Source organism: Chiloscyllium punctatum, chromosome 11 (genome assembly GCF_047496795.1).
Source record: "Chiloscyllium punctatum isolate Juve2018m chromosome 11, sChiPun1.3, whole genome shotgun sequence".
NCBI lineage: Eukaryota > Metazoa > Chordata > Chondrichthyes > Orectolobiformes > Hemiscylliidae > Chiloscyllium > Chiloscyllium punctatum.
In genome coordinates, this window is record NC_092749.1 from 92,649,563 (window position 1) to 92,664,452 (window position 14,890).

At 39.9% G+C, this 14,890-nt stretch overlaps 1 protein-coding gene across 2 annotated transcripts in view; it reads left to right on the plus strand.

The window, feature by feature from the left end:
- The window catches only part of LOC140483199 (son of sevenless homolog 1), a 285,798-nt gene that overhangs the window by 239,928 nt on the left and 30,980 nt on the right, over positions 1-14,890 (plus strand). For both annotated transcript variants that reach the window (XM_072581258.1, XM_072581259.1), the window contains exons 11-14: positions 2,565-2,646; positions 5,442-5,564; positions 8,866-8,969; positions 9,086-9,308. In XM_072581258.1, the coding sequence (XP_072437359.1) occupies positions 2,565-2,646; positions 5,442-5,564; positions 8,866-8,969; positions 9,086-9,308 (532 nt within the window). The remainder of the gene's footprint in view (positions 1-2,564; positions 2,647-5,441; positions 5,565-8,865; positions 8,970-9,085; positions 9,309-14,890) is intronic.

The window sequence follows — 14,890 nt, forward strand, 5'->3', positions numbered from 1 at the left end:
GTAGAAATCCAAGTTAACCATTGGGGAGTTTTTGGCACTGCGATGTTCACAGACTGGTGATCAATATTAATAGAAGTTTAAAAAATGGAACAGACTTTCTTTTTGAAAATGTGTAAAAGTTTTTTTAAATTTGCAGAACTAAGGTGGCTCCACAGATTTTGTTGCTGCTCTGCTCAAATTGTAAGCAAAAGACCTCAAACGGTCCAGTGCACCGTTCCATTACCAATCTGGCATCCACTTTGTATTCCTGCTGCAGGAAATTAGGTAGGCCTGCAACCCAAGATCTCAAAGGTAGGAGGTAAGCAGCAATGACATCCTCTGAGGAATTGACACAGAAACTAGAAAGGAAGAGATGAAAAAGTGCATAATAAACTCCTGTTGGAGAAGTAATGCACAGCGTTTCTCACTGTCACTTGGATATGCATCTGTGAGCAACTTGAGCAATAACACTGCATGTGTTTCGTAAATATGATGTTTTTTACTTTAGAAAGTACTGAATACATTTAGCGAAAATAGCAACAATTATTTGAATGATTTACCTGGTCAGCTATTGGGTACTGGATGACAGTGAAATACGTTGCTTGGTGAATCATATGGTCTGTTCAGAGAAGGCAGGTTTAGTGATTGATCGATTCTTTATTGGTTGAAATATATTCTACAGTGGTAGACAGATAGAAATACCCTGGCAAAGTAAAAACCTGGAACATGAAAATAACATTGGCTCAAACTGTTTGCTGGTACACTTTGGATTTGGAATACCTTGGGAGAACTAAAACAAAAGAAAGGATTTGTAATCAGATAAGCTGTCACAAGAACAAATTTAAAAATCACACACACCAGGTTATCGTCCAACAGGTTTATTTGGAAACACAAGCTTTCAGCGTAGCTACCTGACAAAGGAGCAGTATTCTGAATGCTTGTACTTCCAAATAAACCTGTTCGACTATAACCTGATGTTGTGATTTTTAACTTTGTCTACCCCAGTCCAACACTGGCACCTCCACAACAAAGATAAATGTTTATCAAAAATCCAGAGATGGTTTTGTTGACTGAGCACATCAAAAAAAGGAATTTTATACTCATATTCTCAACCTGAAGATAGTTTCACAAATGAATCAATTTTATTCTAACATGTAACCTATCTGTTTTAATTTTCGTTACACCTGTAACTTTTGCCTAATTATTTGACAGTCACTTAACAATTAGATACTTCCTTGTAGCTTATACTCCATAGAAGAGATGTGGGATGTGTGGTTAAATCTATGCTCCCTTTCTCACCTAGCGTCTCCACCTGCAAAATTTATGAAATGAACACCGTCAGCAAAATTTATAGGTCACTTGCACACAAGAAATCAAGTAATCTGTTCAGATTGATGTCACATCCAAGGTGTATCGCAGGCACTTAAGTGTGATGAGAAAAAATATATTTCAAAGAAAAGGGCAGATGTACTTCATGTAATATATAGGGGAATCTCGATTATCCAAACGTGATGGGCAGGCACTATTTCGTTCGGATAATCGATTATTCGGTTAATCGATTAAATGCCATTCCTCTGGGCTTGGATTTTTTAAAGTCTGCTCCCCGTTCAGGAGACTGCCGAAGCACGCAGCGCGCGAGGCCCCACCTCCACCACCACCCTCCACCACCCCCAAAGCCATCCGACACCGCCCAGCCCCCAAATCCATGCAACACCTCCCCCTACTCCCAACTGCATGCCACACCTCCCCGCCCCCAAACCCCCAAAACTGCCCCTGCCCACAACCCTGTGCAACACCTTCCCCCACACCAAACCTGCTCCCCCCTCCGCCACCAACACCCACCCCCAACCCCATGCAACACCCCCACCCCTCCCCGCGACAAACCCTGCCCAACACTGATTCCACCCCCCGCCCCACCGGGACAGCTGGATTGTACACCAACAAGACTGCTGCTGCTGCAGTTGCCTTTGTGGGGTTCGTCTCCAAATAGCGCGCACGAACACACTCACGCGCGCGCACACAACTTTTACTGCAATTTTTTGACAGGTTCCATCTTTATCCTGTACAGGTCAATGTTAGCGGGATTATGTGGTGAAGGGGGGTTGAGGGTACTCCCGTGTGTAGAATTCCAGGGAAAGTGTGGGGAAAGAGAGAGAGAGAGAGAGAGGACGAGCTGTCAGTCATTTGGAGACGGTGCCTGTTTAATCACTGTAAACAAAAGAAGTGATCACTGGTAATTGGTATTTGAATAATCTAGGTTCGTCTGTAAACAGAAAAAATGCTGGCGAAGTTCTACTGTATGTCTGGCATAATCTCTGGAGAGAGAAACAGTCAATGTTTCGATCCAATATGACATCATCAGAACACTTATTTCATATATGCAAATATGGCAATTCATCAATTTTTTTTTAAAACAATGATTTTTTTGAGGCATCATGTAATGGAGCTAATAAACAAAAATATTTGGAAATGATCCTTTAAGTATCATAAATTAATGCATCTTTTTATTTTCAGGAAAAGAAAGCTTTTATTTTGCGGGTATCATTTTAAGCAAATCATGCTCAAAATACTTTGTGTTTCTCCAGACCCAAACTTTGTTAGGACATTCCTCACAACGTATCGGTCCTTCTGCAAACCTCGGGAGTTGCTAGGCCTTTTAATTGAAAGGTATGTTATTGTGATAGTTTTTTTTAGACAGTTGTTCTTTGAAAATTTTACATTTGTTATTAATTCATAAAATTATCCTCTGTAATTGTAATAGATACGCAAGGGCAAATGCTTAACTGAATTCAATAATTTTACTAACTCAGCAGTACAATTGCCCAAGGGCAACATTTGAAAGCTTTAAAGTAAACACATATGTTGCTGAAGAAAGCTAACCACTTCATATGCTTGGAGGAAAAACTTCTTTGTTTACTGATATTTCAGATTGTAGAATATTTGTTTTTTCTGCATTGAATTGATAGCAGTTTTCATTGAAGTTTAGCAGTTGTCTCTAAAATGCTTTATTTATTTGTACAGGTATGGAAATATTTGTGGGCGTGCTTTATCCTACAAATTAAACTGGCCCCACTTTGTGCTGCATCTCGCCTCCTTTGTACTTTCTGGATTGCAAATATTTCAGTAGTAGGGAGACATCTCTTCCATTGTGATTCATGGTCTGTCTTCAAGTTCCCAAATATAAACAACCACTTAGGGTTCTGGGACTGCCAGATCTCTTCTCTGACTCTTATAATCTCCATTCTTGTCCTTTATTTTTGTCCTTTTCTCCTGTTGGCCTGAATTTTCTGTTGGTACAGTTGTTGTTCCAGCGAGAATGGGAACCTTGCAGAATCCCCATGGAAGCAGACTGAAGAAATTGCCCAGGAAATCCTACAAGATTCCACTGGGCAATTCCTCAGTGTCTTGAACTCTCCACAAGTCTCCATTTAAATCACAAAATTCTGAGGCTTCTCATTAAATTAAGCAAATATTGTAGTTATTTAGAAGTCGTTAGAGTATTAAATCTATAGTCTGACTCCTGAGTAACAATTCAAATGACCCCATACTTAACTCTTGCATCCAAATGTACACCTCCCCCAGTATAGTTACAGACCCCAGAAACTGTCCCATTCCCTCGGACCTGACCACCTTTCACTGGCTGTGCTCCCCAACTCCCTACACCTGCTTTGATCCCCATTTTGCATACTTAGGATTACACCCCCACCTTCATCCACTTTCTAGCCCTGACTCCCACCAACCATTCCCATCCCAGGAATTAACCTCCCTTCACTCACTCCAGACCTGACCAAACTTCCTTCACCCTTTCCAGATCCACTTACCCCACCTTCAGTACTTGTCTGCATCAGGCCATTGCCCCTCACAGCTCCATATTGAGCTCTAGACTGAACTCCACCTGAAACCCCTGCAAATCTGTTTCCCCTTCCCCCTTCAGACTCACTCCCCCTTTCACCACTCCGCATCCAATCTGCCTCCACCCTGACCCCGCCACCAGACCTGGCTCCCACTCACCCTGACCAACTGTAAACACTGATCAGTTACATAGCTCCCTTATCACATTGCACCGCAGCACCCTGCCTACCACCAGTTGGCACCTTAGTTAGTTGGCACTCTACCTCCCTACCTATCTGACACCTTACCCTCACTGCGCCCTATCCCTCAAACTTAATTTACGCACTTATCTTTTGACAGCAGCTGTCAAACTGGCTGTCTGAGATTCTGGACCTTAGAAGTTCCAGAATTCAGCAGCTGACTGCTTTCAAAAGAGGATGTGGTTTGCCTCCCCCAGCAATTCTCACTACAAAAGCACTATGGCAGAATAGAAGTATGATAAATGTCCTGCACGGATATCTCCTATCAGAAATGCAGCTGTCTCCTTTTATTTAAAAAGAGAGATAAAGTGGCAGTGTACTCAGAAAATTCACCCTGATGTATCTTTTATTATCCTTTTTTCATTTGTATTTGTTACTTAATTGCCATTTAGTTTCATTTTGTCTTCAAATAGGCGCAGAATGGTTGATATAAACTTTGATCTTTTCCCTTCAGCCATCTCTTGCAAAATTCCAATCAGCCTACACTGAAAGCGTAACAATGAGGAGAAGTCAGGAGCATGACTGAACCAGAATGTTGAGTAGAGCATAGTTTGTCAGCAATGAGCTTGATTTGAGTTAGATTCTGGAATGGATTAATATAAATGTGGTGCCTTTTATAAGGAAAGGTCAGAGTTTGAGGCTGTTGCTTTTGAATTGTGTGGATCGTAGAAATTTGATTTGCTTTAAACAAAGATTTTGAAAGTTGTGAGTTATTTATGTATTTTGTGTTAATTGAGCATTTTTTGTGTCTGACTTTTGTGTCTTTAAGCTAATTGGGTGATGAATTATTATGGTGTCTTGAACTTGGATAAACTTTTTCAATACCTTGTGATTGAACAGAAAATCATTTTGAGTTTAGTTGGATGTGTGGTGTTTGCTACCAAAGTTGTGCTGAAAGGGTGAGCTATGAACAGTGGCATAGAGCTGTTGGGTTGTCTGATTTGATTCACAAAGTGAAATACAGAAGCAAATAATTAATGAAGGAAAAGAAAGATAATGAATGTGAAGACAGTCATGACATAATATTCACTCACGTTTAGAGGGATATGGGCCAAATGATGGCAAATGAGCCCAGGTCAGATTGGGTTGCCTGGGCAGTGTGGATGAGTTGGACCGAAGGGTCTGTTTCCATGCTGTACGATGCTGTTCTATGACAGTTTATTCTGTCAGTATGTACATTCTGATTCCAAGCCAAATTTAATTATGTTTGAATTAAGCTTGTTCTGCTGCATTTATTACCTGAGCAAAATGCAGGTTCACTGACGTAATACTTATTTGGCCGAATGAATTAAAGTTATAACTTATAACATGTGCACGTTATGACTCTGTACATAATATGATTTTATATTTTTATATTGAATTTGATGTTAGATTTGAGATTCCAGAGCCGGAGCCTACAGAAGCTGATCGGAAGGCAATGGAACATGGTGATCAGCCTCTCAGTGCAGAATTGAAACGTTTTAGGAAAGAATACGTTCAACCTGTGCAACTTCGGTAAGTAGTACTTCATGACACTGCATGTAAAATTGAGATGCTGTAGGATTTTCAGTACTTATGAAATGATATATTTCAACAAGATGCTAAATCAGTTTAATATCTGGCTAATAAGTAATATCATCTTCTGCAGTTGGTAAAAATCTGACAGAGGGAGCCCTGAAACTGATTGATTGTTTAGCAACCAAGCCTTGCAACTAGTCTGCGCCATTCTGACTCTAGAGATCCAACAGCAAGTGAGGAAACAAACAGACTTCTATCCAGTGTTCTGTTTCCTAAACAATCTGGATCCTGTGGTGAAACTTCTTCCCACTCAACCTTAACGTTATTTAGTTTACCTTGGACATTGACTTGTGACCACAATTGTCACTGCTTCATTTTGCACATTCAGGGAAGGAATTAACACTTGCATGCTTTCAGTCGTATTAATAAAACCTGCTATTCATATAGTTGTAATGCAGTTGCCATTGTAACACTTGCACACCTACTTCATAAATGATCTCTGTTCTGAGGCCTTCAGTTTCTTATTGACAATAACAATCTAATTTGGAATCATATGTTGTTTTGCATTTTGAGATGCCATTGTTAGGCTTATTGAGGAATTATTTCTTTCTTCCTAGCAGATTGTATTTCTGAGCAATGTTTTCATTTGAGAGGCAATGAATTATTAGCAGAGCATTACTTTATATGCATAAAGATGGAAGTGGTTTTGTTTCACTAAAACTGAAGTTGGTCTCCAGACTTCTCCATTTATGTTACTTTACCTAGTAAAATCACCCGTGTCCACTTAGTCAGATTTTGCGATGGCTTTCAAAAGGTGGAGCCCATTGAGATTGATGTTGCATCCTTTATCGTTCACGAGCAGGCTGGAGACCTGGAGCTTTAATTTCCTTCAAAACTGTATCTTCAGACTTCAAATATTACAATTAAGATTGTGGGACATTAAATTTGAGACTGTGCAATTCTGTGATTTAACCTCATGATCAGTACAACTTATTCATGCATAGCTCTTCATTGCATAGAAATGAACCAGTTTTATTTTGATTGACCATGGAATTATCTCAGCAATCAGCTATCTAGATGCTCAAGCCATAAGAAAACAAAAGTGTAATCCTGTGATAAAAATCATGGGGATTAGTGATTCAACTGAATCTTTAAGAAAAACCTTTCATCGAGAAATATGTAATGTCTTTGTGATATTGCAATTTTGTACAAAATCTCTCATTAATCTGATTGTGTTTTAAAGAAAACTAGGTGCCAAACCACTCTGATTCTGCTAGTTCATCATCAAAGCATATCTAGAGCAAAGTGTACAAAGGACTGTGAAACTTTGCAATGGGACATGGATAGTTTAAGTGAATGGGCAAAGATCTGGCAGATGGAATACAATGTTAATAAATGTGAAGTCATCCATTTCGGTAGGAATAACAGTAAAAAGGACTATTGCTTTAATGGTAAGAAATTGCAGCATGCTGCTGTGCAGAGGGACCTGGGTGTCTTTGTGCATGAATCACAGAAGGTTGGGCTACAGGTGCAACAGGTAATTAAAATGGTAAATTGAATTTTGTACTTTGTTGCTAAACAGGTTGAGTTTAAAAGCAGAGAGATTATATTGCAGCTGCTCTGGGTGCTGGTGAGGCCACACCTGGAGTATTGTGTGTGGTTTTGGTCTCCTTACTTGAGAAAGGATGAACTGGCACTAGAACAGGTGCAGAGGAGGTTCACTTAGTTGATTTCGGAGTTAAAGGGTTTGGCTTATGAAGAGAGACTGAGTAGACTGGGATTACATTCATTGGAATTTCAAAAAATGAGGGGGAGTTTTATCGAAACATTAAATTGTGCAGGAAATAGATAAGCTGGAAGTAGAGAGCACGTTTCCACTGGTGGGTGAAACTAGGATACGAGGATATAGCCTTAAAATTAAGGGGAACAGATTTAGGACTGAATTGAGAAGGAACTTGTTCACCCAAAGTGTTGTGAATCCATGGAATTCCCTGCCCAGTGAAGTGGTTGAGGCTTTCTCAGTACATGTTTTTCAAGCTAAGATAGATTTTTTTCAACGGTAAAAGAATTAAGGGTTATGGTGAGAGGTTCGGTAAGTGGCGCTGAGGCCATGAAAAGATCAGCCATGATCTTATTGAATGGCGGAGCAGTCTCAAAGGGCCAGATGGCCTACTCCTGCTCCGAGTTCTTATGTTCTTATGATTGCTGAATCCTCTGAATTGGAACTAATGCCACATCTAAGAATCATACGCATGTCAAACTGTTCAATTTCAATTTTGTGGTGCAAGATCAATACTTTTGTCATGCATGATCATATACTTCAAATTATAATGTACATAATGACCATCTTAAATTCTTCCAATTTTTAAATTACCAGTGGTCATCTACAGGTAATATTGTATAATGCTGTATTTATGTGAACTTGCAGACCAACAGCTCAGATAATATGACCAACATAAGTCAGACAACTTAATTCATTGTTGCTGTTTGCACTGATCAACAAATATCGTAATGATGATTCTGAAATTCACTTGAAGGGGTAGGTAAGGTGTAGTATTGATAAAAGAGATTGCAGAAGGTAGCTTGGAGCAGACTATCAGTAATATAGAAGAAAAACAGAATTTACTTTGAATATATACTTACAGACATAGAAAGCTTGTACTTTCCATAACTAAAAAGTACACCATGAGGTGAAACCTAAACAGCTAAATGAGAAACTCAAGGGAAACTAAGCACAAAATAAAATAATTCCATTAACGAAACATAAGTAGTTGTTGAGACTTATAGTCAGGTTAACAATACAGTTGGAAATAATTAAAGCAAATATTCAAACTTTAAAATGGACATGTGATAAGTTTTGTTTTTGTTGAGACAGAAAGGTGACATACCACGAGCACACTATACTTCATATTATGCCTTCGGATCTTCATTGTCCGCCTGAATAACCAGAACAGAGCGAACTGAAGGAGATAATATTTGGAAATACATCACTCTTAATCTTGGACTGTAATTTTTACATTGTGTTTATTATGGATTGTAACTTGACAAACTTTTAATTCAGCGTTATGATACATAAATGTTTAGAAAGTATTGAAAGTCAAAGGCTCAAAGATGGTGTGAATATTTTATCCTGCTAATGAAATTCAGTATTTTGTATGGATTTTAGCAAGTTCTTATTCAGCAAAATATAATTCTGGATAAGTTTGTTCCTGCCTATTGAGCATTAAATGGTATTAATGTGAAAGCTGGTTAAAATTCCCAATATAGATTTTACATTTTTTAAATTGTTTTCTCAAAGAGTTCTGAATGTATGTCGACACTGGGTGGAACATCATTTCTATGACTTTGAAAGAGATGCAGAATTATTATATCAACTTGAAGAATTTATTGGGACAGTTCGAGGTGAGGAGCCCTAAATTATAGAAAATCTGTCTTTAGAAATATGCAATAACTACAAAAACCGTGGTATTTTATTAATATAGTGTGATCTCAGTAACCTCTGCTGTTTTGTGATACAGGTAAAGCCATGAAGAAATGGGTTGAATCTATCAGTAAAATCATCCTAAGGAAAAAACAGGCACAAGCAAATGGACCATCACATGCTATCACGTTTGAAAGTTTGCCCCCTTCCATAGAATGGCACATAAGTAGAATTGGTCAAGTTGAAGCATTTGACCTGCTAACTTTGCATCCAATAGAAATTGCACGGCAGCTAACTTTATTAGAATCTGATCTTTACAGGTATGGTTTTTCTGGTGCTGTTAAGCATCAATGTCCCTATTATCAATGAAAAGCTTTTGTATATAAGATGTGGAACATTGTTATTTTTTTCATGAGTACAGTTGTATGATTGAAACTTCAAAATTATCAGTGATTATATATGCAATTAAGATATAATGTCTGTCACATTTTAACATACAGTACAAGCCATTTTGCAAGAATTTTCAGTTTGCAATGCTTAAAATTGATTTGTTATATTTTTGACCAAATGTGATTTTAAGAGTTGAGAATAGTGATATTGTATTGTTTCCCCTGATATTTAATTTCATTGGATCCTCTACAGTGTGAAAAAAGGCTATTTGGCCCAACTCTCCGAACAGCATCTCCCCCAGACTCCACTCCTCCCAATCATATCCTTGTAACCCTGCATTTCCCATGGCTAATCCACCAATCTACATATCCCTGGACACTGTGGGCAATTTAGCATTGCCAATCCACTAACCTACACCTCTCTGGACTGTGGAGGGAAACAGGAGCACCTGGAGGAAACCAATACAGACAGGGGAGAACGTGCAACCTTCACACAGACAGTCACCTGAGGCTAGAATTTAACCCAGGAGCCTGGCAATGCGAGGCAGCAGTGCTAACCACTGAGCCATCATGCCACCCCAGTGACTGTTTTAGCTTTAGAGCATTAAACTTTCAACCAACTTATAACTGGGCAAGAAATTGATCATTGTGCCAATTTATTGAAATAGTGAAAATGCTCTTGGAAGATTTATCAAAGAAAGTTAACTGATATAGTTTGAATGATGTAATGATCTCTGAAAACTATACAACCCTCTTGTGGAACAGTGGTAGTGTCCCTACATCTGAACCAAGAGGCCCAGGTTCAAGTCCCATATGCACCAGAGACATGTAATACCATCTCTGAACAGGTTGATTCGGGGGGAAAAAAGGATTAGCTAAAGAAAGCAAAATTTATGCTATGATCTGAAGTTTTATGTGCTGAAATTACTTTATATTCAGTTTCTTATATTAACAATGGAGTAAATTCTTCAATTTAGCAATTTTGGTGCGAAGCCTATGTGTAAGTGCATCTGGGACGCAGATGTCAGTAAATACCGCTCACATTCTGTTCAATCTTTCATCAGTTTTAATATATGAAAAGTTGTGGGTTGACACAATAGATGAAGCTCTGTGTGTGGAGTGCTAAATGACCTTCTAGAGGTTAACAAAATTATGAGGGGCATGGATAGGAGAAATGGGCAAAGTCTTTTCCCTGGGGTCAGGGAGTCCAGATCTGGAGGGCATAGGTTGAGGGTGAGAGGGGAAAGATATAAAAGAGACCTAAGGGGCAACCTTTTCACACAGAGGATGGTACGTGTATGGAATGAGCTGCCAGAGGAAGTGATGGAGGCTGGTACAATTGCAACATGTAAAAGGCATTTGGATGGGTATATGAATAGGAAGGGTGTGGAGGGATATGGGCCAGGTGCTGGCAGGTGGGACTAGATTGGGTTGGGATATCTGGTCAACATGGACGGGTTGGACCGAAAGGTCTGTTTCCATGCTGTACATCTCTATGCCTCTATCTGGATTGGACACAGCAAGCTTTTCATTTGTTAAAGGGCACAAAATTTGAGATCCCAATTACTTAATAAGCGAATAAAGTCATTAAATTCCACAATGTTTAAACAAACAAAATAAACTTCGCTATACAAAGTTAGAACTATAAGACAACCTACTATGTAACACGTACAACTTGTAGTCTAACATCCAGAATGAACATAAGATAAATGTTAGTTTACAGACAAACTATTAGATTAGATTAGATTAGATTGGATTACTTACAGTGTGGAAACAGGCCCTTCGGCCCAACAAGTCCACACCACCCCGCCGAAGCGCAACCCACCCATACCCCTACATCTACCCCTTAACTAACACTACGGGCAATTTAGCATGGCCAATACACCTGACCTGCACATCTTTGGACTGTGGGAGGAAATCCACGCAGACACGGGAAGAACGTGCAAACTCCACACAGTCAGCCGCCTGAGGCGGGAATTGAACCTGGGTCTCTGGCGCTGTGAGGCAGCAGTGCTAACCACTGTGCCACCGTGCACCTCACAAAACATGGCAAAAAGGAGGTGTGGTCAAGCCAGATCCAAGGATTTCTCAGCAACACATCTACAGGAGTGACATTCTATATCACCCAATCTTTAATTCTTCTCTTGTGAAAGACATAACTTTGAAATTCCCTCCAATTTCCCTCAAACAAACCACTGCTCGCTGATGCCTGGCTTGGGTTCTCGGTCACTGAATTCCTGACTTCTTAACAGACTTGGTTCAAACATGGACAAAAGAACTGAATTCCAGAGGTGAGGTGAGAGTGACTGCCCTTGACATCAAGGCCACATTTGATTGGATGTGGCACCAAGCAAAATTGAAGTCAACGTTAATCAGGGGAAAAGAATCACTGCTGTTTGGAGTACTACCTGGCACATAGAAAAGATGGTTGTGATTTCTGTAAGTTAGTTAACAGCTCATCATGTTTGTACTAGCTTCAGAAACAGCTATCCAGCTTGTTCCATTCTCCAACCCTGTCTCTGTGGTCCTCTGAATTCATTACTTTTAAATATATATTCAGCTCTTTTTTGAAGCCTCCTATGGAATTTGCCCCCACCACTCTCCAAGGCAACACATTCCAAATCCTAACAAATCTGAATAGGAATGTCTCTCCTCATCTCATTCCGAACTCTTTTGCTGACAATCTTGAAATTGTGGGCTGAAAATGTGTTGCTGGAAAAGCGCAGCAGGTCAGGCAGCATCCAAGGAACAGGAGAATCGACGTTTCGGAATTGTGACTGCTAGTTACAGTGATACCAACCAGTGGAAATAGTATACCCTTTTTCACTCTGTCAAAATTGTTCATAATTCTGAACACCTCAATAATGTCACTTTTATTCTTCTCTGGTCCAAGAAGTATAGGCCCAAATTCTCCCCTATTTCCTTGTATTTAAAATCCTTTGTTCTTGGTATGATTTCAGTAAGTCTCTTTTACACTGTCTCCAGGATTTCCTTGAATAAGGAGACGAGAACTAAACGTAATAGTATAAATGAGTCTTCCCAGTGATTTGTAGAGGTGGAGCATCACATCCTTACTTTTATACTCAATGCCACTTGTTTATAAACCCAAGGATCCTACAAGCCTTAACAAGTATTTCAACTTGTCTGACCACCGTCAAAGAATTATACACTTTCAGTTACCCAAGAGTTGTAAGTGCTCTCTTTGGAACATATCTTTTCAGTGTTCATCTTAAATGTCTGCCATTGCATCTCTGACCTGCTCCTGAGCCTAATTTTCCAATTCACTTCAGCTAATTCTGCTTTCACACTCTCACAGTTGCTCTCATTGAAGTTTGAAGTACCAGTCTTAGACTGGCTCTCCTCTTTCCCAAACAAAATGTAAAATTCATTCATATTATGACTTCTGCTATCCAAGGATGTTTCCACTATGAAATCGCCAATTAATTTTAACTCACTGTACTATGCCAGGTCCAAAATAGCCTGCTCTGCAGTTGCTGTTCTGAGAATCAATAACAAAACCTTTCCCTGAACTGCTCGACTAGATTACCTTGGCCCATCTGATTGTTCTTGTCATTATGTACATTAAACTCACTCAAGATTGCAATACCTTTCTTACAAACTCCCTATGTCTTCCTTGATACACAGTCCTTCTGTGCCTTAACAAGGGCTTGCATATCACTTCTAAAAGTGGCTTCTTGCCTTTATAATTCCTCTTCTCTTCTGAAACCATGATTTGGAGATGCTGGTGTTGGATTGGGGTGTACAAAGTTAAAAATCACACAACACCAGGTTATAGTCCAACAGGTTTAATTGGAAGCACACTAACTTTCAGAGCGACGCTCCTTCATCACCTGATGACTTCATCACTCCGAAAGCTAGTGTGCTTCCAATTAAACCTGTTGGACTATAACCTGGTGTTGTGTGATTTTTAATGTCTGAAACCAATTCTACTTTATAGTTTTCTGACCTTGGGTCACTTATTGTGCTGTGATATTAGGATTAATTAACAAAGCTAATTCCTCACTTTTTCCCAGCTTCCTGTCCATCCTCAATGTCACACACTGTTCAGTGTTCAGGCCCCAATTTTATCATCCTGCAGCCAAGCCTCCAATCAGCTAGCACTGCAAATTGAAATTCAAATATGATCTGTCAATTCATTTCTTTTGTTCCTAATGCTACATGCATTCAAATGTACAGCCAAATTCATCAGGGTAGTGTCCTCATCCAATCATCTTCATCTGCTTCATCGGCTACCTTCCTTCCATCATAAGTGTGGATACTTACTGATCATTACAAAATGTTCATCATTTGTGATGCCTCATAAACCAAAGCAGCCCATATCCAAATGCAGCAATATCTGGATTTGGGCTGAAAAGTGGCAAGAAATATTCATGCCATACAAATGCCAGACAATGAATGTGTCCAGTAAGAGACAATCTAACCATTGCTCTTTGACATTCATTGACGTTACCATCCCTGGATCCCTCACCGTTGACACCCTGGTGGTTACCATTGACCAGAAACTAAACTGGACTAGCCATATAAATATAGTGGCTACAAGAGCAGGTTAGAGATTAGGAATACTGCAGTGAATGGCTCATCTTCCAATTTTCCCAAATTCTGTCCACCATCTGCAAGGCTATTGTGAGAAGTGTGATGGAATACTTTTGTACTTGCCTGGATGAATGCAGCTCCAACAACACTCAAGAAACTTGACATTATCCAGGACAAAGCAGCTTGCTTGATCGTACTGCATCCACTCCCTTCACCACTGATGCTCAGACACAAAATGTAATGCAGAAATTCACCAAACATCCTGGGGCAGCACCTTCCAAACCCATGACCACTATCATCCAGGAGAACAAGAGTTGCAGATATATGAGAATACCACCGCCTGTAAATGCCCCTGCAAGCCAGTCACCATCCTGACCTGGCTTGTGTTCTGTCACTGTCGTTAGGTCAAGACCCTGGAATTGTCTCCTTAACAGCATTGTGAGTGTACCTGCAGCGCACACACTGCAGCAGTTCAGGAAGGCAGTTCACCTCTTCATTCTCAATGGTAACTCTGGACAGGCAATAAATGATAGATTAGCCAATGGTGCCTTTGTTTCATGAGTGATTAAAGAAAAAGCTGTCCCAGACTGCCCCAGTGACTGCACACATCCTGGTAATTCAGTCTTTTCCCTGGGACTGCATTCCATTGAATTCCTTCAACTGCACTCTTACGCCTGCTCACAAGCACATCCCATCTCTTCGGCAGACAGCTAGGTTCACGAGGTTGGCACTGCTCATTAGACTTCTGCAAGCTCCAATATTTTTTAGCTGCAGTAATCAAATGCTGTTTCCTTCAACATCCCAAGCTCAGCTGCACTGAACCCTCAGTGGTTTCCAAGGATGCATCTGATCCCATTTGCTCCAATGGCTCCTGACAGTCTCCCACAGCTTTCTGTTAGTCCTAATTTCATGAAAGTTTTCATAGGATCCCTACATTGTGGAAACAGGCCCTTCGGTCT